The sequence below is a fragment of the Battus philenor genome, unplaced genomic scaffold, assembly GCF_028537555.1.
Source record: "Battus philenor isolate CCGP_79_NKW_IND1 unplaced genomic scaffold, ilBatPhil1.0.hap1 SCAF_20, whole genome shotgun sequence".
Classification (NCBI taxonomy): domain Eukaryota; kingdom Metazoa; phylum Arthropoda; class Insecta; order Lepidoptera; family Papilionidae; genus Battus; species Battus philenor.
Genome location: NW_027181683.1, coordinates 13,506,695 through 13,527,588, shown reverse-complemented (window position 1 = coordinate 13,527,588; position 20,894 = coordinate 13,506,695). Strand labels below are relative to the sequence as shown.

At 38.7% G+C, this 20,894-nt stretch overlaps 1 protein-coding gene across 1 annotated transcript in view; it reads right to left on the bottom strand.

The window, feature by feature from the left end:
• Positions 1 to 20,894, bottom strand: part of LOC137923058 (uncharacterized) — a 38,030-nt gene that overhangs the window by 5,010 nt on the left and 12,126 nt on the right. Inside the window, exons 2-14 of the mRNA XM_068766181.1 lie at positions 14,763 to 14,896; positions 13,859 to 14,006; positions 13,555 to 13,747; positions 9,042 to 9,172; positions 8,106 to 8,330; positions 6,996 to 7,101; positions 6,405 to 6,490; positions 4,405 to 4,553; positions 3,223 to 3,355; positions 2,990 to 3,116; positions 1,687 to 1,754; positions 887 to 1,013; positions 160 to 275 (exon numbers count right to left, since the gene is read on the bottom strand). Of these exons, the coding sequence (XP_068622282.1) occupies positions 160 to 275; positions 887 to 1,013; positions 1,687 to 1,754; positions 2,990 to 3,116; positions 3,223 to 3,355; positions 4,405 to 4,553; positions 6,405 to 6,490; positions 6,996 to 7,101; positions 8,106 to 8,330; positions 9,042 to 9,172; positions 13,555 to 13,747; positions 13,859 to 14,006; positions 14,763 to 14,896 (1,743 nt within the window). The remainder of the gene's footprint in view (positions 1 to 159; positions 276 to 886; positions 1,014 to 1,686; positions 1,755 to 2,989; positions 3,117 to 3,222; positions 3,356 to 4,404; positions 4,554 to 6,404; positions 6,491 to 6,995; positions 7,102 to 8,105; positions 8,331 to 9,041; positions 9,173 to 13,554; positions 13,748 to 13,858; positions 14,007 to 14,762; positions 14,897 to 20,894) is intronic.

The following is a 20,894-nucleotide window of genomic DNA, read 5'->3' as shown; positions in this document are numbered from 1 at the left end:
ACAGCAAAATACCCCTGCTTTTATATATCAGTGTCTATCAATATTAAAGATACTGGTTTCATTTCAAACTACGGTCTAATAATTTCTAAGCGTAGATATTTACAAGTCGCAAGCTTATCTTGGTGTGAAGTGTGTGCTCGTGTGTGAGGCACCGCGTACCTTTGTAACAGATGAACTGCATCCGCCTCTCGCAGCGCGCCTCCAGGAACACGGGGTCCTTGGCGGTGTGCCGGTCCAGCTGCAAGCAGCCGCTCTGCTTCACGGTCGACCGGTCTCTGTTCACAGGTTTTATACAAACTTAAGCAACATATTCGATCAAAAACAGGAAATACCTTATACAGTTAACAGTGAAGTGTAAATCCAAAAAGCCCGAAAATCACCAAGGTTAGAAAATTTACTTCATGTCTGAAAATCCTCAGAACATGGACATGAACAGAACACATCCTCACAACAACAACATCACGTTGAGCTCCTAAGGGCGAGCTGCAACAAGATAGTCAAATAAATTGAAAATATCTTTATTCAAGCGTGTACACAAGCTTTTGAATCGTCAATTGTTTTAGCCATACAAGCAGTAAGTTACCACCGGCTAGGAATACTTATCTGTTGAGAAAAACCTGCCAGAGACTCAATAGTTGAACTTCTTAAATTAAATTGAACAATATTTGAAATTATTATAATCACTATTATATAAATAAGGCCAACAAATGCTGTAATAATTTTAATTTTAGATTTAAAACTAAGAAAATTATTCTTAGAAATGTTGAATTGAGTTATATACGTATATTCAGCTGTCAGTGCTAACGGTCAAATTTGAGGAGGAGTAGACATGTAATTAGAATGATAACTGATATATCATAATATCATACTATATCAAAGCACGTACTTCATGGGCGGCCACAAGTTAGGCTGCACGTCCGTGTACGACGTCGTCTGGAAGATGCTCAAGCCGGAGTCGAGCCAGGTCCAGTGGCCGAGGGATCCCTTCGCTCCCACCCACGCGTTCTCGATGCCTACGGGGAGAGCTTGTCTGGGTTACTTTGGAGACAGCGGTGACACGATATCTTTGGATAAGGATCTTTAGGAGAAGACGGCGCTCATGGAAGTAAAAAAATATTAAGACGACTTTCTTTTCATTCATTTGTTTTTGAAATAATTGTGTATCATAAAATTTGAAGAACATACGGTAATATATGTCGAGTTCATATAAAGGTGCGTGAAAAGGCTTATCCTCGTACCGAAACAAGTACAAGCGGATATAATAACAATCACAACCAAACAGTTCAAATGTAACCATCCTGCCCATGTGGAGTGTGCGCCCAAGTGACTCGATGTCTCGGCAGAATCTTAATCCGGAGAAATGGCCCAAATCACGGCTTTTAAGGGAGTCCTTTAGCTGAATTAATAAATAAGTGGTCGCCCCCAGCGCGGTAAGTAAATGCCATTAAAGTAAACAGTAATTTACCGCCACGAAAAAAATGAGTGACGTTAAAAATTTACGAATTTTAACATTTCGGTTTGTGAATCAAAGATGTACCGAACGCCCCCAATAGGCAAATATGTTTGTATTTGTATAATTTGATACGAAATGAATGTAAACGCCATGCGATGGCGGGCCCACAAAGTTGATCCTATTTAAAATAAACAAATAAATGCAGGCGCCGTCCCCGGTGTCCGTTGACTTACTCGGCCGAGACTTGAGCATGGTGAGACCCAGCTTCCTCAAGCACCGCATAGTTCCGATGTTGGCTAAACTGAAACACGTACAAAATACTTTATGATATACAAATATACAAGTAGCCACTATTCTCTTTCATGTATTCTCAATAAAAAGGAGTAGATCTAGACAACAGCCTTCGTTTAACATCATTGAGCTATTGCTACTTGCATTGAAATCTTTATCAAATTTCTGAAAGTTTCCGTAAGATATAAACATGGACTTATATCATGTAACAATACCACATTTAATCTTTAATTACATTAGTCTTATTTGTCAGCCCAAATTGCCAGCTTTTGGACAAAAATTTCCTTGAAAAGATGGATGGAGTTGTCTATCTTTCGTTTGCATTGAGCTGTGTCCACGCGGCCTGCACGATACCGCGAGTGAGGAGATTGATTAGGTAGAGTAATTTACACTAAAACCTTCGGCGTGTTATTGATATTATGATATAGAAAATTTTGTCCCAACGTGTTCATTCTTGGTAACTTTAATTTTGTGGGGAAATTCGGCGGTTTCTATCTATTGATATACTTACAAAGGATGGAGAAGGCTATGCTAGAAATGACGAAATCCGAAGAAGCATTTTTAGAATTAATGTTAAATAATTTTAACATTACTAATGTATAAGCTCAATGTTTAAACAGTTCAACCTTAACTTTTTAGTCTGTCAAAAAATTAGATAAAAATTATTTATTTTATTGTGGTTTTGTTTTCCCTTGTTATTATTATAATTGAATTTATTGAGGACTGTCAATTAAATTCACAATATAACAAAAATAAAAGATAATAAGAAAAATAAAGAAGGTTTACATTTGCCTCGTCATATTTCAGTAACTCCCCATAATCTTTTATTAAATTAGGGCCGGGTTAGTCCAGAACTATGTTCGTTACAATTTCAGAACACAAATTAGCTCAACGATTAATGTAATGACCTGTAAACCATGATCTATTTCAGAAAAAAGATGGTTTTAACACTTGGCATGCGGCAACGTGTTTTCACGCGCTTTGCAGTCTTTTTAATAATCATACAGAATATATTTCAGTTTCATAAAGTAAGTTTTGTTTCTAAAATTTATCTGAATAATCATACATCAGCGCGATTTACGAAAAAGCGCCCGCGGCACTCGCGTGGAGACAGCGGATTGTACCCACGTGCCAAGTGTTAACCTATCAAAGTTACGAAAAGATTGAGATGTTGGGAGGGTTCTAGCGTGCTATGTAGCGGGCACGGTGAGTGTGTTTAGTTAGTGAGGAGAGAGCAGCGCTGACGTCATCTTGTGCAGCACGCAGTGCGCGGCGGCCTGGTGCCAGTCCAGGCGGCCGTCGTACACGCGGTACAGCCCCGTGCGGCAGCGCACGCTGCGCAGCTCCTGCACGGCCACCTCCACCTGCGCCTCTGCGGACAAATGCAAATATAACATTTACTAGTACCGAGTAACTTAAATAACTACACAAGAGCAAGGAAATTTCTAGGCGGTTGACTAAATTTGAAAGTAACTTACCCCGCTCGCAAACGAAAGGCCGTTCCAGCAGGCAAGAGAGGTCCAAGAAGACGGGCTTGTCGTGCTGCACGCGCTCCAGCGCCACGCAGTCCGCACCGCCATCCGGCACCGGCACGTGCGTTCGGTTCAGCCACTGTGGTAGACTTATTGCTATACTGCACTGTATGGCACCGGGCTGAACCGACTCATGCTCCAGTACAGCCACGGTAGAGCGTCAGCTATATTAAACTGTACTGTTCTGCTTCTGCTCCTACGTGTTAACTACTTTCGACGTCAATTCTTATGCGAACTGAACTACTACTTTGTGAAGGACATGAGTATTTACGTTTGTGTACGCACTCTGTGTTTGGCACTAATCGGTGTAACATTACTCCTGAAGATGCCCCGTGGAGGGGTGAAACACGTGTTGAGTGATTTGACGGTGGCGGTTGTGTGATTCGCATTGTTTGCCGCATACGCATTTATCAGCGGGCTGGCGGGCGGTGCATTTTATACTACTGCTGCATGGCGGAAGTAGCTATATATTAGTCCTTTTCTTACTATTGTCATATGTATACAATTTTATATGTATACGTGTGTATGTGTGTGTGATATGTTAACTAATGTCATAATAGTAAGTAATAAATGCATACAGTAGCACAGCAGTGTTTTATTTTGTATCTTTGGAACGGATAACTTTATGATTGCATATTATGTTATTATAATTTTTAGGTAATAAACACGTGATAATTGCAAGCCTTGATTCCACTACAAAGCATTTAATGAACGTTCTCATCACTTGGATCTTAAAGTATTCAACACCAGAGGGCGCGGTAAAAGGACTCTAAAGACAAAAATCCTTAAAATTACTAATTAGGAGTCAAACTATTTTTTTTTGTTTTTGGTTTCATTCCAAAATAACCGCCCCGTTTTCTTATATTTCCTATTCAACAGACGTATCAAATTAAAACATATTACTTTGTTTTACTCAATGCTATTTTATTGTCGTTGTGTAAGTTTTTTTTAATAAATAAAAAACAAAAGCAGGACAACAGTACACGATTAACCGGGGAATCCCAAAGTCTTAAATATTATGGCATGTTCTATAAAGATTTGAAATGGGATCCGAAGTTAGAGACTAGCATCCGGTCGGTGGGGGGGGGGGGATTATGTATTTGTTGTGCGTCAGGTGGAGTTGCTCACCGCGGGGTAGTGGCGCGCCGCGTTGTCGTCGTTCTCGTTGGCGAGGATGTCGGCGGCGGTGCGGCGCAGCTCGGCCCCGCGGCCCCAGCGGTAGCCCTCGGGGTCCTCGCTGGAGTCCCTGCGCGCGCCCACCCACACCGACTCTACCTCTGTTTAAATACATTAACATTCACTAAATTTATTTACAGCTCGTATTCCTTTCTTAACGATAGCAGGAGACAGGCGACGTGAAGACTGCCCTCGCCATCTATCCGTCAAATGTCAACTTCGTACGGTTGCGACATGTTAATAAGTCGAAACATGAAACACATATGGAGGCAGGTGTCGCGAAATTGCTGTTTTGGGATACGTTGTGAAATTGCAGGCGGGAAGCCGACGAGTGTTTCGAATCGACTAACACCAAGTGACTCATGTGACTCCGTAAGTTCAGCAAATTTTATTCTTTTTGGGGCGTGTACGGAGGACCAGATAATTCCATCCACCCCTTTTTTACCATCAGACTCACGGATGCTCAATAAATTTTTACGTAATGGATATTCTTTACATAGGATCAAGGTCATTCCACTTATAGACCCTATTGAAGTGATCGCTGGCTCGCACAAGAACACTGTTTTGCCTGCAGTTCTCTGGCGTGCGTATTCATTGGGTGGATTATATTAAAAGGCCTGGAACTATATTACATTTTGTATAGATTATCGCAATCAACCCTTCCAATTAAAATTTATATAAATACTAAAATATCCGCTATATTTTGACGTGTACGAGGAATTATTAAAATAATCTTAAATATTTTGTATCAAATGTAATTTTTCGGTGGAAACATAAATGAAATGGATGTGGATTTAAAATTGGAGATGTTTATTGTAATTGACTCCGTACAGTAAAGTATAAACACTTTTGTAGATGCATGTGGCGACTCTCTGGCCCACTATATTGAACAGTCCCAAACGAAAAACTGAACGCGACTTCCTACAATTCTTGACGGCACTTTCCGCCTACTGCCCATGATGCACGACCCGCTTTTGAAATATCAAACGGTTCTAATTTGTAGTAGATCCATGTGACTTGCTACGTGGAACATTATATTATTTAAATTATATTAGTATTATACAAGTTTTGCTCATAGGGTGGTGAGTGACACTGTTAATAGAAACAAAACAGTATAGATAAGTAGGTACCTAATAAACTGCACATAAAATAACTAGTCAATTATTAATAGAAAAAATAGAATAAGAAAAGTGTAGTAATGTATTAATAAAGCACAACCTAAAGAAAACTGTGATAAAAAAGAGAATATGTAAATAATAAAATAAAGAATAAAAAAAATGTACCTAGCCACCTAAGAGTAATAAGATGATGAAGGAAGGCGATGAAAGCAAGAAGAAATAAAAGAATAAAATGAAAGATATTGTGATGGAAATAAGGTAAGAAAAAAAGAAATTGAGATCTATGACAGTGAGTGAAAAATAAAGATGAAAAATCTGAAAAACTTATTTGTAAACAAAGACGCTGATCCCAACTAATTAGGGGTACGAGAGGCCTCCAATAGCGGGGGCCATAAAAAAACATTATACAAGTAGATAAATGAAAAATGTAATAGAGCAAATGTTTAAGAGCGAAAGAAGAGAAAAGAAACTGTAAAATAAAAAGAGAACTGAAAACTTACTGCCCCTACATAACAGAGGGTGGAACGCGAGCTCTCCAATAGTGACGACCATAAAAAAGAAGGGCGAGTGACAAGACGCACCCAAGTCATGAGAATAGACGGTTTGAAGGACAGCGGTCAGACGGAATGACACTTTTAACAAAACGCACATGATATGTAATAATAAACATAATACAATTTAATACCAATTGTCCCGGCTTCATTACATTAAAGCAGGAGACAATAAACATTATAAAACTAAATGATATAAAAGATTTTTTGTAATAACTATTATTTTAAACATCAGTAGATAGACCTATTTTAAAGTATTAGTTAATTTACCAGCAGTACCTACCCAGTTGCGACTCGGAGAGCGCCTCCGCCAAGAACTCAGACTTCTCCCGCGTGTCCAGCACGGCCAGGTGGCCGTTGTGATGTCCCCTGACATAAAACACTTCGTTTAAATATTTACTGCCTTACCTCACAGTATCGACTCTGCGAATGTTTGTTCTGTGCACCAATTGTGCACAAATATATACTTGTAGCTGAGCCGCTCGCGCGCTGCAGTGGGGCATTGGACATCAAATGAAACGAACGAATTAAATTATAAAATGTTGTTGCAATATTATAAGACAAACATAGATTATATTATAATGTACAGGTTTTAAATATTTTATGTATTTGATTATTGATTTTACTACTATGGATTTATGAATTATTGCTTTTGAAATATGATCATGTGTTGAATGAGTTTTCACTTTGGAATCGCGGTCGATATATCTCGCAGATATTTACGTTTTAATTATTAATTATATATATCGATGAATTTGATCCCTTTATATCAATCCCGCTTTATATCAAACTCTTGTTGGCAACTTTTTTTCATATTATTTTGTACTATTTCAAAAGTTACATAGGATTGCTATAAGGACGCCGGTGTACTCACTGGCAGAGGATCCTGGCGTTCTCCCAGCTGACGGGCAGGTTCTGTATGAGGTACTCCTTGTCGCTGAACACGTACGTCTCCCAGTTCTTCGTGGAGTCCCGCGGAACTGCGAACACAAGTTTTGTCGTTAAATGCGTTGGCAGACTTGCAGCTGCCTCTTGAACCTTCAGATTTTATCAGCTACTAAAGTAATACACTTTTGGAAACAAAATAAAAAAAAACTTTGTCAAATACAAACATTCCGTAATGGCGTTCCATGTGGAATATTCATGCAGTTTACATTATACGCACCAGTTTTTTTTTCTTTCAATTAGAATAGAGAACCTCTCTTTACTCCTAAAGATTTTGAATGGTTTGAAAGAGTCTTCCGCAATAAAACCTTAAAGACGAGTATTCACGACAACAGCAGGAACACAAAACATCACATTGGTTTTCTCTTTCAGTGTTGCTTATGTGGACAACAAATGAATCCAAACAATTTTCTTTACTGGATAAATTACGAAAATTTGCGGTGAGTTATTATAGAGGAAGCAATTAGCCATCGCTTTGTGATCCAGCCTTAAAAGATGAAGCAGCCGAAACACAGTTGTCCACGTCTTGCTGCACTCATTGATTAACTAATATAAGTGCGTTGCACTATGACCGTATAATATCTTTGCTTTTTATTTAATTGGATCGATTAATATGAGCCTGGTATATCATAGAAAAAGAGGGACAAACGAGAGCAAGAGGCCATAGACTGGTTTTAGTTTTAATTATAAAGTTATTAAGTAAATTATTGAATTAATTTTATTATAGCATTTAAGAATTTTTAGTTGATCGAAATGTGTGGAACATGGTTCGTTGATACATTTGCAGCGTTGATATTATAATGTACATAAAAAAATTGTTAAATTTTGTTTAAAAAATGCAGCTGATGAGTTTCTCGCCGGCTCTTCTCAGCAAATCAGCGTTCCGAGCCGCTGGCAGTTTACTTCTTATAATGAAGATTTTGAATTTTTTAAAAATTGTGTCTTTTGGAAGTAAGTAATAAAGTTTACGGTTCACCATCACAATATCCACTTTTGACTCGTAAGGCTAGGAGTGTAAATAAGGTTAAGAGTATACGACCTCGGTACTGCTCCTTGTAGCTGGCCTGGATCAGCGCCGACAGGGAGCTGCAAGCGAACAGCGCCAGGAGTGCCCGCATGCTGGAGGAGGGCGAGCGGAGGCTGCGCCGGCGACAGGTGCGGCTCGCATATAAAGGCTTCGCGGAACTCGGCGGCTTGTTATGGAAGCCCGCGAACAATAGGATATCGCTGATGCAAGGATCTATATTGCCATAACACGAGCGCGCTGTTTAATTTGCTATTACACAGGATGCTCGCGAAAGTCGCAGGGTAATGAATTAAAGGTTTATTTTCAAATAACAGCCTCTACATTATGGCACTTTGCACGATGTAGACGGAATGCGGTGGGCGAGTTTTGTAAAGAAAGAGCGAAGTCGAGGAAAAGAGGTAGGAAAGCGGAACCACCAGACGTTTGTAAGAAAGAAGAAGCCAACAAAGTAAGAAAATGACGCAGAGGATAAATAAGTGTTCCTTTTTTAATGTATTTATGAAGCATATAAATAACGTAAACAAATACATACAAAATATTATAGCAAATGAATAAACTAGTAAGATATACGTAAATACGACATATATATAACACCACTTAAAATTGCTGCAATTGTATATACTTATTGAAACAAAGAGTATACACAAAACAAAGAAAAAAACAACATCTATTTTTTTTTTAAAAATCACTTATTTCTATTATTTATATGTAAGTTATATATAATATGAGAGAAAGCAGTTTATTTTAGTACATACACATATCTATAAGAACAGTTCATTATATTTTCGTTTTTAACTTCTGATATGCATTCAATAGCCGCCATTTTGTGATTTGTGTTACGTCATCAGAGGTGTTTTTTTTAATACAATTTAATTAGTTCTCTAAAGGTTGTGGCAAATTAAAAATAAAGTTCTTGAATTGTGGAATAAACTTATGCAAAATGACGACCTCGCGAGAACACCCTGTGTAGCGCCTTGATAAGGCAATGAGTCAGAAGTAAGTTTTTATTAGAAAAGATGTTAATGCTCGCGCGCGGCTCCCAGGCGGCGACACGAGGCTCCCGCGTGCGATACTCGACGCTGGAACAAATACCACCTTTTAATTATTTAATATATTTTATTAAAATACATAGTTGGTTGAGACTGGGCACAGATTGTATAAACTCTTCAAATGTTCAATACAGGTCGCGTGCAGGCCTCGGAGGATGGACACCCGGACTACTTCTGCGTCATGTGTTGTCGGTATATCAGTAATTTTTGGGGTCGACACTCGGCATTTTTCAAACTCTCTCGCGGTCTCAACAAAGCAACATCGGCGGAATCTCAGGGGGTCTTACGCGGCGACTCTTTGGTGATTTCATAAGTTTAATAAACCCGTAACGGGTGGCCTTCAAAAATTTAACAAATTGTTCAAAGAACTGCGTGTATATATATATGTATACACACACACACATATATATATATATCTATATATATATATAAATATGTATATATATATATATATATACATATGTACGCAGTTCATTGAAGAATTTCATATATTTATTACATTTCCTGGAGATATCGATTTTCCTTTTATAACATATTATTAAAATTAAAGATTGACTATACAGTTAAAAATTATAGGACTAATTTGAATGACAGGCAACCATAATATGCGCCGGTATAAAAATAGAAGAGTATTTGAAAACCAAAATAAAATCAACCATAAACCTCTACAAACATACATAGAGCTGTTATTACATTAATTTTATTATGTATGCTTGTGCCTGTGCGTATGATCGAAATGTGCGGAACTTGCTCAGTTACTTGATTGATAATGATAATCATCTTCTGCTCAGTCATGCACCCTTGTCTGAGTGGTCGTGGTCAGGCTCCGGTCGGCGATGGTGCACCGCGGCACTCGCTGAGCGTGGTCATGTAGCTCTGTGTTTGGCGGATTGAGAGTAATCATTTACTGAGTTCTTATATTTAGTTACCTTGTTTAGTTTTCATATGTGCTTATGAAAAATTGTTAAATTTCAGTTAAAAAGAGCAACTGTTGAGTTTGTTCACAACTCCTCTCATACTACAGACGACTACACTGACAATCTTATAATGTTAAAAATAATGAATGCTATTTATATAATGTTTATTGGAAAATGATATTTTGAATTTGAATTGAATGTTACGACCTCTGTATAATTGTGTGAATTATTCAATTGTTAATTTAGGTGCGGCTATGCGTCCGCCTGTGAGAGGAATTCAAGCGAATTGGAATCCTCCGCCACCGGGAGACTGCACTGTGTTTCGATCATTGACGTCACAATACTGAGCTAAGGGAACACACCGTTACGTACGTGAAGGAATATAACGTACAAAAAGTGCATCCTGCCGCGGCAGTAGCTAACACAGTTCACAGGAGAATCTATATTTGGCGCGTAATATTCGTCACGATACGGTATTTCAAATGAAATTTTCAAGATAAATGTGTAAGATTGGATTTAAAAAAAAAACTGTTATTCACGGGCTGTCGAGAGTGAGTGCACAGAGAGGTGGTGCAGCGGCGCGGCGAGGCGGCGCCGCCGCACTTTAGTCGCTCCTTTGCGCCGCCTTAATGGATTATTAGTTTAATCTGTTTGTGTTTGCTGTTAAATGTCAATTTATTTAATTTAAATCTAAACCTTGATACGTATGCTGCCACATTGTCATTGTTTTTGATATAAATACATTTTATTATTTAATGGGATCAGGCGTTACCTTACGGAAGTCCATCTTAAGTAAGAAAAGGACCAATATTTAGCCACTTCCGCACATGCAGTGGTAGTCGTGCAACAAAGTGCACCGCCCGCCAGCCCGCTGATAAACTCACTCACTCTCTCACTCTGTTTCGCACTCGGTGTAACATAACTCCTGAAGATACCTCGTGGAGGGGTGAAACACGTGTTGAGTAATTTAACGGTGGCAGTTGTTTAATTCGCATTGTTTGACGCATACGAATTTATCGGCGGACTGGCGGGCGGTGCACTTTGTTGCACGACTACCACTGCATGTGCGGAAGTGGCTAAATATTGGTCCTTCTCTTACTTATTTTTTATTATACCTAACAATTGTGAATGTTTCTCTAATGAGTTTTACTCAATAAAGATTATTATTTATTAAAAAATTAAATGTTTTATACGCACAGTGAACGGCAGTGCACGAACGACCTTTAACGAGCCGAATCAATAGCTCACTTGTCAACAAAACGCGTTTGAGCTTCTATACGTATATCCAATCATCTATCAATCTATACAACGTTGCGCGAATGCGACACACCAATAACATCTGCAGAGACACGGTGAACAATGTTTAATTTGAATATGTAGGAATCTGTAGTTGAAAACAGTTTTTCTCGCTATATCATTACACTATTTATTATTTGTGAAGTTCCCCCGAACATCTCTTAATATTCATTTAAGATCATCTGCCGCGAACACTTGTTTACGACATGAGAAGATTCAAGCAATCGAATTGAACAACATAATATATAAATAATAACTAAAAATATATTATTCAATTAAAAATTACCCCTTTCGCTTATTTCAAACGCGCCCGTATCTATGAAAAGTCCACAGGGTATTTCTTGTGATCAATTTTAAATCAATTAATGTTTATTTTTCATTTTAATCTGGCTGCAACGTACGCGTATTTCCTTCCGTATTCAGAACTTTTTTCTTGGAAAAGTTAGTGTAGCGGTTTCCCGTTGATCTCTGCACTGTAATCATGTAACAGTGATTAGAACTTCCTGCTTCATCAGACATCCGGACTGAGCGACTTCATGATCCAACTTCTATTGTTGATCTATACCTGTAAAGGGTCTGGGTTGCGCCAATCAGAGTTTCAGATTACATCATGACGAATGACACTCGTGCGCTGAAAGTGGAGTTAGTGGAGAGGGGCTGAGTGGCTTACTGACAGGAAGTCATGTATTGCCCACCACTCACCACTCACCACCCGCACCACTCACCACGCACCCGTGACCCCAAACCTAACCGTTTATTAGTGTAGGTGAATAAGATTATCTCATCGGCGTAACAATTGTGTGTGTTTGCCGCAACAGGTTTAGGCGAAGTTTCGTCGTTAGATTATTCGTGAGTGCCGAGACGAAAAGTTACCGATACTAACCAGAGCGCCGGCAACGCCGCCGCCGCGAGGCGTCAACTGTAATTGTTGGGCGCCTTTAATTAACAAAAACAATGAAAGCGTACGTTGCGTGCGTGTGTGTGACGTAATTAAGCAACAAAAGGCTATCGCGCGCGGTATCGGCGTCGTGGGGCGCGGGGCGCGGGTCGCGGGGCGGCGGAGGGCGAAGCTCACTCGCGAGCTTATTAAAGTTTAAAGCGCCCGCCTAAGTCCCCGGCGATCTCCGCGCCGCTTAATTACGAGCCGAAAGCACCGCGCGCCGCCGTGCGTGCGTGGCCCGCCACACCGCACAAGCGCTCCGTGGAGTTGCGCCACTCTAAACATTTTCTCATTTCTTACTAACGTCGTCATCATCCCGCAGATGATGTTCTACGGCTGGGCTGATGTTGATGTTGATGTGGAGTCTCAATTTGATTCTGGTTTCTATTAAACTGCACTCCTCTGGCGTTCTGTTCTGGCTTTAGCTCTGTAAAATTTACATACGCGCCTATTCGTTATCTCCGCACCGAACTACTTATACTATTTTGGAGATTATTGCATACTAATTTGTCATTTAAAACTCCTGGGCATTTGGACGACAGGTGATTATATTCCTGGGCTGGTAGGACTGTCTATAGCATTTGCCAAGCGTCTGTTTGTCAAAATTGGAATATCATTTATACTTTTCTAACAACAAAGTTCAGAAAATCTTCGGTCCGCCATTACAATATAAACCAAACTAAACAGCAAAAATAATTAATTAATTCATAATATTAGGAAGTAGAGTAAAGCAACAACGACACGTTGAGTGTCGTTTTGTTCATTTCTGAAGTCACTTTATTAGAAAGTAAGATCGGTGAGGTCTTAAATATTTCTGAATCAGATTTGAAGAGATATCGTCTTAACGGACAATGCGATAAAATACAATTAGTGCGAGGAACGTGAAGAGAAAATAAAAAATATTAAGACGAAACTAGTAAATTAAGTCATTTTTTCATACAAGACACATAATGAGTAAAACACCGTAGGTATTAATCATTCGACGGTGATTGAAACATAGTGTGTACCATAACGCATTACAAGTAAAATATATTCAAATTGTTCCTAGTCTATTTATTTTTTATTAATCCTTTATACAATTTGTGTAATGGTGGACCAAACAACCCAAGGTGACGCAGAGATATTTAGCAGATAGTTATCTTAACATATGGTAAATATCTTCATGTCTTCGTTCCGCTGGGCGCCCGCTGCAATGTGCAAGCTTCTCACAGAGATCGTCACGATGCTCGTTCTTGCGCTGCCCGCATACAGCTACTTACCGCGACCTTGACTGTGTTGTGGGTCCAACTAGTGTGGGATCAGCCCACTTGGCGTCTACCGGGTCGTGGTCGCCGCTCCAGAGCCTTTTAGCCTCGACAACCATCAGTTTCACGAGACGTCTCCGCCCACTGACATTTCGGACGTGCAATTTTTCTAGCAACTTTGTTTTGTGTGTTTTTGTTTTTAAAATCACTAATAATTATTTTATTTAAATAAGACAGGTTAACATTTTACATATATAAGGCTCATAGCCAAATATATATTACACAGCCAAGCACAACAATGTTGTGTGTTTAATAATACCTCGAAGCGACACAGATAGCTGGTCGCATTGCACTTGTTGGTGCTTACCGTTCAACTTGGCTCCGTACAGTATACATTTCCGCACGCAAATGGAGTAGGAGGGCGCGTCACTGCCCGTGCAGCTGTCGATGTATAAGGGAGCACGCGCCTGACCCGAGATCCATGTTAAATTATCAGGGAATCTCAAAGCAAGGCTCGCATTAATATCAACGTTAAAACTTTAGTACAAAGGTGACAATAAAATAGGGGTATCCAATATCAAAGTGTCATCAAAGTGTGTTTCACGCAATTTTTGTGACATGAAAGATGATTAACAGTAGATATGATACGTCGATAGAAATGAGGAGATCTGCGGAAGAACCAACATCACCGACGTAGCTCGAAGAATTGCTTGTCCGAAGAAGAAGTAAAGGCCTAAACGTTCTCGATTGGCGACATTGAGGCAGTAAACACCCCCACCACCAGGTGGACAGGCAGCGAGCAGCGCGGGACCGTCGTGACGATCTTTGAGGGAGATCTGTGCCTTTCAGTGTGTGTCCACTGTCTGAAAAGAAGAGAAAGAAAATGATACGTTATCTTCTTAGGGAATATCATACCAAATCATGGTATTTTATAAAATTTGATTTATGAATAAAAACAAAACACGCTTCATTATAATTTCAAGAAAATTAGTTTAGTTTTGATATTATATTAGTTATTGTAACATAGGTGCTTTTATCTACTGTATTGTAATTTCATAAAAATCACCAAAAAATAGAGTTGATGCTTTTCAATTTAAAAAAAATTAGTAAGAAGCGACTCCACGGCGAGTTTGCGCCGCTCCGCCCACCTGTTACGGGCCGCAGTTCTCAAATCTAAGCCCATGCAGGCAATAAAAAGGCGCGCGGGCGGGCTGCCGGCTCACTCTCTGCCGTGACGAGCTGCCGTGCCCACCGCGAGCTGCCGTGACGAGCTGCCGTGACCACCGCGAGCTGCCCACGCACCGACACTCCTCACCGGCCCAGGTACGCCTTATCACCGCGATAGTGCCGAGCGCACCTAATTGTCATTTCACGGGAAAAGGTCAATCGTTTAGATAACCTATATTATCAAATTAATTCGTTAATATGCTCATTAACTATTTGTTTATCATTTACATGTTTTAGCCGGTAAAACTACGAAGATAATCTTATAGAGCATTTAAAATTTAAAGTAAATTTAATAGTTCTTTAGGTTTACTATTTTATATATAATTAATTTTAATATATTTAATATCTATTTACATACTATTAAACGACAGTTAATATATTTTATTTCATCAAGGAAACCGATGTATAATAGATACTGGAATCTACCGCAATTATTAAAAAGTTTAATAAAAATTGATAATAAATAAAATTAGAACACCTCAAAATACGCAAGAAAAGTTAAACATTTTTTTTAAATATTTTATTGGATAATTAAATTGATAGAACATTTGTAATTGCCCATGGAAACTATATGCCGAAATACGAAAGGTTTTTGAGAATGAATAAGAGTGTATCGCGGTATGGTTTCTTGGCTTACTCAGAAGGATCGCTGTACCAAAATATTAGGAGTTTTTTAAAAAAAATGAGTTTTGACCAAAACGCTTTATGCATTGTAAGAATCACTTCAGGTCGTTGAAGTCTATTGCAGACCCGGTCCGCCCGGCGCGACGCGGGCGGTGTAGCGATTCTCTATTCTCATATAGTTCAGTTCATTTTGTTAGAATTTTAAGAGACTTGAGGACTTACTTAATTGAAGCCAAACCGAGCGATATTGTAGCTTTGGACTTCAAAACTTCGAGATACTGACTCCTTCAACCCGCACTACGCGTTTTTCAAATACTTTTATGGTGTGAACAGTCTAGAAGTGGAACAACGGACTGGAGCCATCGTTTCCAGTCAATTATAACTCAAAAGTCTTTGAGTCAACAGTGACAACAACCATGCAGCATCGTTGACCTGGTGATCCCTTAACATAAGGATAGAGGCTAAATGCTTGTTCTACAGCCAACAACAAAAATTGAATGCACAGAACTGACGGTGCGAGCATTTGGCATCTTACCGGCGTTCATCGCCAGCATACCACATTTTTATATTAAACTATTACCATCAGCTAATTACCTTTTCGACGGAAACTAATAAGTTTTATTTTCATATAAATGATTTGGTTCGCGTGTTTATATTTGTAACAAGCTGTGTGTGTGCTGTGCAAATTCGTCCACGAGGAAAAACAATAGAAAAATTCGTACATGTAGTTTTCTTTTTCCGTTTAGGACTTTTTATAAAATAAAAGTTACCTACGTTACTTTTTAATATATCAGCTACCTTCCTGTTCCGTCAAAATCGGTCCAGCCATTTCAGAGATTAGCCGGAACAAACAGACAAAAAGAGAGCAAAAAATTTTAAAATATATAATTTTGGTATGTGTACCGTATTTTTAAATGCATGTAGTAAAAACGATTATATTAATATTACAAACAGCTATTACAATTTTATTTATTAGAATAGATAACTTATTTGATAATAAGTAAGTTAAGCTATAGCAATGAGTGATATGCAGAAGAACAAAGATTACCAACGCTATTCAAAGAATTGCTCCTCTGAAATATCAGTGGGCGAGGTACATCGCTTGTGCGACTGAAGGCTGTTGGAACCATGATCCCAAAAACGAGGGTCAAAAAAAACCATGAGGCGGTAGAAGCGGCGCGGTTAGGCCTCCCACTGGAGGCACCGACGACGTGGTTGATGCCTTCAGAAGCCGCCGGATGCGGGCAGTGCAAGATTCGTAAAGCCCTTGTCGAGCGGTAAAGAGACAACGTGTTGAGGGAAAGCAATTTGCATTGTCTAAGTGTATACATACACTGTGCAGCGTCTCTATTGGACGTGTTTTCTTAACTGTAGTTTAGATCACAAACTTTTAACTGCGCTATATGTTCAACAGAAGTGCAGTTAAACGCGGAGTCAGATCTTGTTAGCGAGCTTATTTATAGAACCGTCCCGAGGCTTCTTATCTGTTCAAGTCACCCCTCGTATGAGGGAGACATAATAGATTTCAGTTTTCGTGTAATTATAGGGGTGGTTATTTATTCTTCAAGTGTTTATTTTATAAAACTATTTACACTCTTAGACTGATAAGAGTGAGAGGACTTCTGCAACTTCGTTTATATATAACTGTGAACAATAAGTAATGTGCATTTTTTATTTAAATGTAACTTCTTTATTTATTCTTCCAAATTAATTTCATACCCTGCAGCGTAATTCACGTGCAATGGAACGCATTTTTGAAGCTTTTTCCAGTCCACGAAATAGTTGCAATAGTTTTGTTTTCTGGTATATCCTTTAACACCTTCCTCGATTATCTCCTCAATTGTTTTAAAGCGGCGTAACCGCATTGGTCTTTTGTGATTTTTGTACAGCCAGAAGTCGTACAAAGACAAATCGGGTGAATAAAGTATTTGCGCAATAATATCACTTGAGTTTTTTGCAAAAAAATCGAGAAAAACATTGCAATATTACATCGACAAATCGAAAATTGACGCTTTTTAGACACAAAATATCTTTTAAAATGGTTTGGTCTGAGCCATATGATATTCAAACTTTAAAAAAAATAGACGCTTGGCAAATGTTTTAGACTATCGACCTAGGAAAAAAATACATGACTTCCTTTAAAAGAAAATTTCACCTTACTTTTTAATCACAGAGTATCTCTTTTGGACCCGCTTTCATGTCACGTGATAGTTAAAAATGATTTCCACTATTGGAGTCCCTGTGTGGGCGCCTGGCCTCTTTGGTTTTTTGACATGACGGTTGTTAAATCTGTCGGTTTTAATTGTCAAAGCAAATTTATGTTTTATAATAATTTGTGTTTTGCTAAAATAACCTGCATCTTTCTGTCAAGCATCTGCTTAAGCGACCTGAGCTTATGGCCGCGTATTACCTCAACCAGGTCATCTGTCTACCTTGTTCCGCTGAGCTTGCAGGTCCGAGGTCTCTACTCCTGAAGCCTAAGACGTCAGCGGTCGTTCGTTGTGCGCGCTGTGTGGACCTCCCGCTGCTACTTTAACTAGCAGATCTGCTGGGCTTTGTAAAGTTATCTTCGATATTATTTATGTTACACGAGGAAATACATCAGTTGTGGCCTAATAAGTTGATTACTTTTAGATTATTGTCAAATGTTTACATCGCCTTCGTGTTTTCTTAGTGCACTCATGTTCTGACCGAACTCTTTAAAATCATTTTTATTGTTCACTAAAACAGCAATACGGCCCGTTGTTAAATCAATTATTTTATATGTCTTCCTGTTTGGGGTCTCTAGTTCAACCCCTGTCATGGGAGTACAGGAACTTTGTTCACATTTTTCAAACAATTTAAATAAATTCCAAACTCGTTTGTCGTCCTCAATTACTTGCATTTTTTCCACTAATTTCTTTCACAAACTTTTTCCTTTCGTATATCGTCTCACTTGTTTCGTTTTCTCTCTAGATTTCTACTCTTACTTCTTATCTATTTTCTTACTACTTATATCGTATTTTATTAACATTTCTAATAACGGCGCAGTTTTATTACTCTTTTTATTATTTTCATTGTTTTTCTTTCATTTATTGAAGTTTTATATAAATATTTATATCACCACAAAATCAAGCGAGGAACGATAATTTTTGTACCTTTATTAAGATACAATGAAATATTAGGAACACCATCAATACACATTAAAATGAGTCCATATTTCCTTAGGAACGTCTTTATTCCCTTCCTTTTTAAAGTATCCTAAACTTAATAAAACTTTCCTACGTTTTTAAGAACAAAATACGGTTACCAATGCGACTTGTATTGTTAACAAGTTAATCTCAAAGGCGTTGAACACGTGTGGCATCAATAAAATCTATGTTTTTCATTTCACGAATTATACGTCGCCTATTCCCGCAATGCGCAAGAAGAGATGTTGTCCGCGTTCAAATGCGAGCTCTAACTACTGTCCTAGACTGGAGCGGTGTTAAGTTTTTTTCTTTAGAAGTGAAAGTTATGCTTATCAGACAATAGTAACTGGAGAAGTCGAGGTTCATTCCCATCAGATGCCCTTGAGTCAGAATTCTAAACTCATACTGAGTGACAGCCCTAGTTCAGGTAGTCTCGGGGGCATAGCGCCAGATCACTGCGAAGCGCTCGCCTACGCGTTTTGCAAGCTTGCTGGTCTACCAATGAGATAACACGCACGGGATATTACTGTGCCGCTGTTCCCGAGGAAGCCCTCGAACCAAATTCTGTACTCGAGGTACGCCTGTCAAAATGTCGACTCATAAGTTTAGTGATATCAGAATAAACCTACGCATGAATATGCCGTATGCGCGCGGGTGCAGTTCATCTGGGATTATCTAAACAGGGGATTAACCTATTTGAAATTGTTTCAACAAGCGTTCGTGACTTTTGTCATTTTTATATGTACAGCTTGTCCATAAACCGGAACAAAATTGAAACTAAAAAAAATTAACAAAATTAAAGTTAAAAAAATACTCACGGCATATGTCGGTCTCTGGGTGGAGAGGCATTTAAATTTGGATACAAATATGTTCCGATAAATTTATTCTCTCTCACCCCCAACCAAATTCCTCGTAGATTTCCAATGAGGTTAGGTTGGAGGCGGCCCAGCATCCAACGAATTCTGACGACATTAATGCGATCAACTGTCAGGTCACCTATGATCGCCTATGACGCGCCTGCTGGTACGTGGTTACCGCTGCAGGACCTTAGACTCATTCCATTTCTGATTCATTGTCGTATTGAAATCCCGAGCACAACCCTCTTTTTTATATATCTCTATTAAATTTAATAAATGTTAACTGCATTTTAAGACGCTCGTATATCATCCTTATGCATAGATAAATTAAACACAGATTAAATATACAGAGAAGTCGCGCAGCAGGTGACAGGCGGGGCATAACGAGCTGACGCAATTAACTGGCAATTCATTTTGTGTTGTTTAAAAGGTCCGATTAAAGTTAATGCGCGCTGCAATTATACTGTTTTAGCCCGAGTGCGGCGAGATGACGCTAATTGGCGGAAATTTGTCTCAGAAGCCTCTCTTGATAGAAGTTGTTCAGGTCAGTCCGCGGCGTCCATGTCTGCCTCCAAACAGCGTGCCTACTGTTGCGGTTGAGGGCAAACTTGGTTCATAGTTGAAACGTTACAATATCTTGACGCAGTGAACACAGACATATTGCGGAGTTATAAATATATCTAAACTGTGTAACACTTTTACGTTTTCAATATCTATTTATTGAATTCTTGTGTACATCAAGATTTAAAAATGAAAAGACTCCAATTGTACTGCCCCGCAGTGACTACCGGGTGGCACTCTGTTATTCAACTTAAAATAAGGCTCCGCGGGTTCTGGTCATGTTCAATACAAACTCAGTCCAGTTTCTTTTTGTGATAACTTTTGCAAATATCCTCAATATAGTGTATTGAGGTTTAGTACAGTAAAGATCTCTTTCCCAACGTTTATTTCCACTTAAAAATCCTTTACATTGTGGTAGACTTTTTTACTAGTTTTTATTAGATCGAAAATTATCTACACCATAAATAAAATACATAGATATAAATATATAAAAAATGTTATATCTGAAATGCTCCAAAAATAACGGACGTAATGACAGATTTCTTTTGAATTCTGAAAATAAAATAAGATTTCTCTGTAAAAACTAATATTAAATAATTCTAGAATTTCTTTACAATATCAAAATTTATCTTTTTCAAATAGGCTGTTACAAACACTTTTGTATCGTTAATCAAGATGAAATGTCGGCACTGTTGTCCCTACGGAAGGTTAGCTAGCTCGGAAGACAGTTCTTCTAGGAGCCGGCGAGAAACGCAACGATTGCTATTTACAACTGCAGTGTAGCGTCATAAATAGCGCGTCACAATAATTAGCTTCCACCAACAGCAACAACTTTTAACCACAGCACCAACACTTAACTCCTCGCATTAACATCAACATAGTATTCTTGGATAGAATAATATAATTTTATCGATAA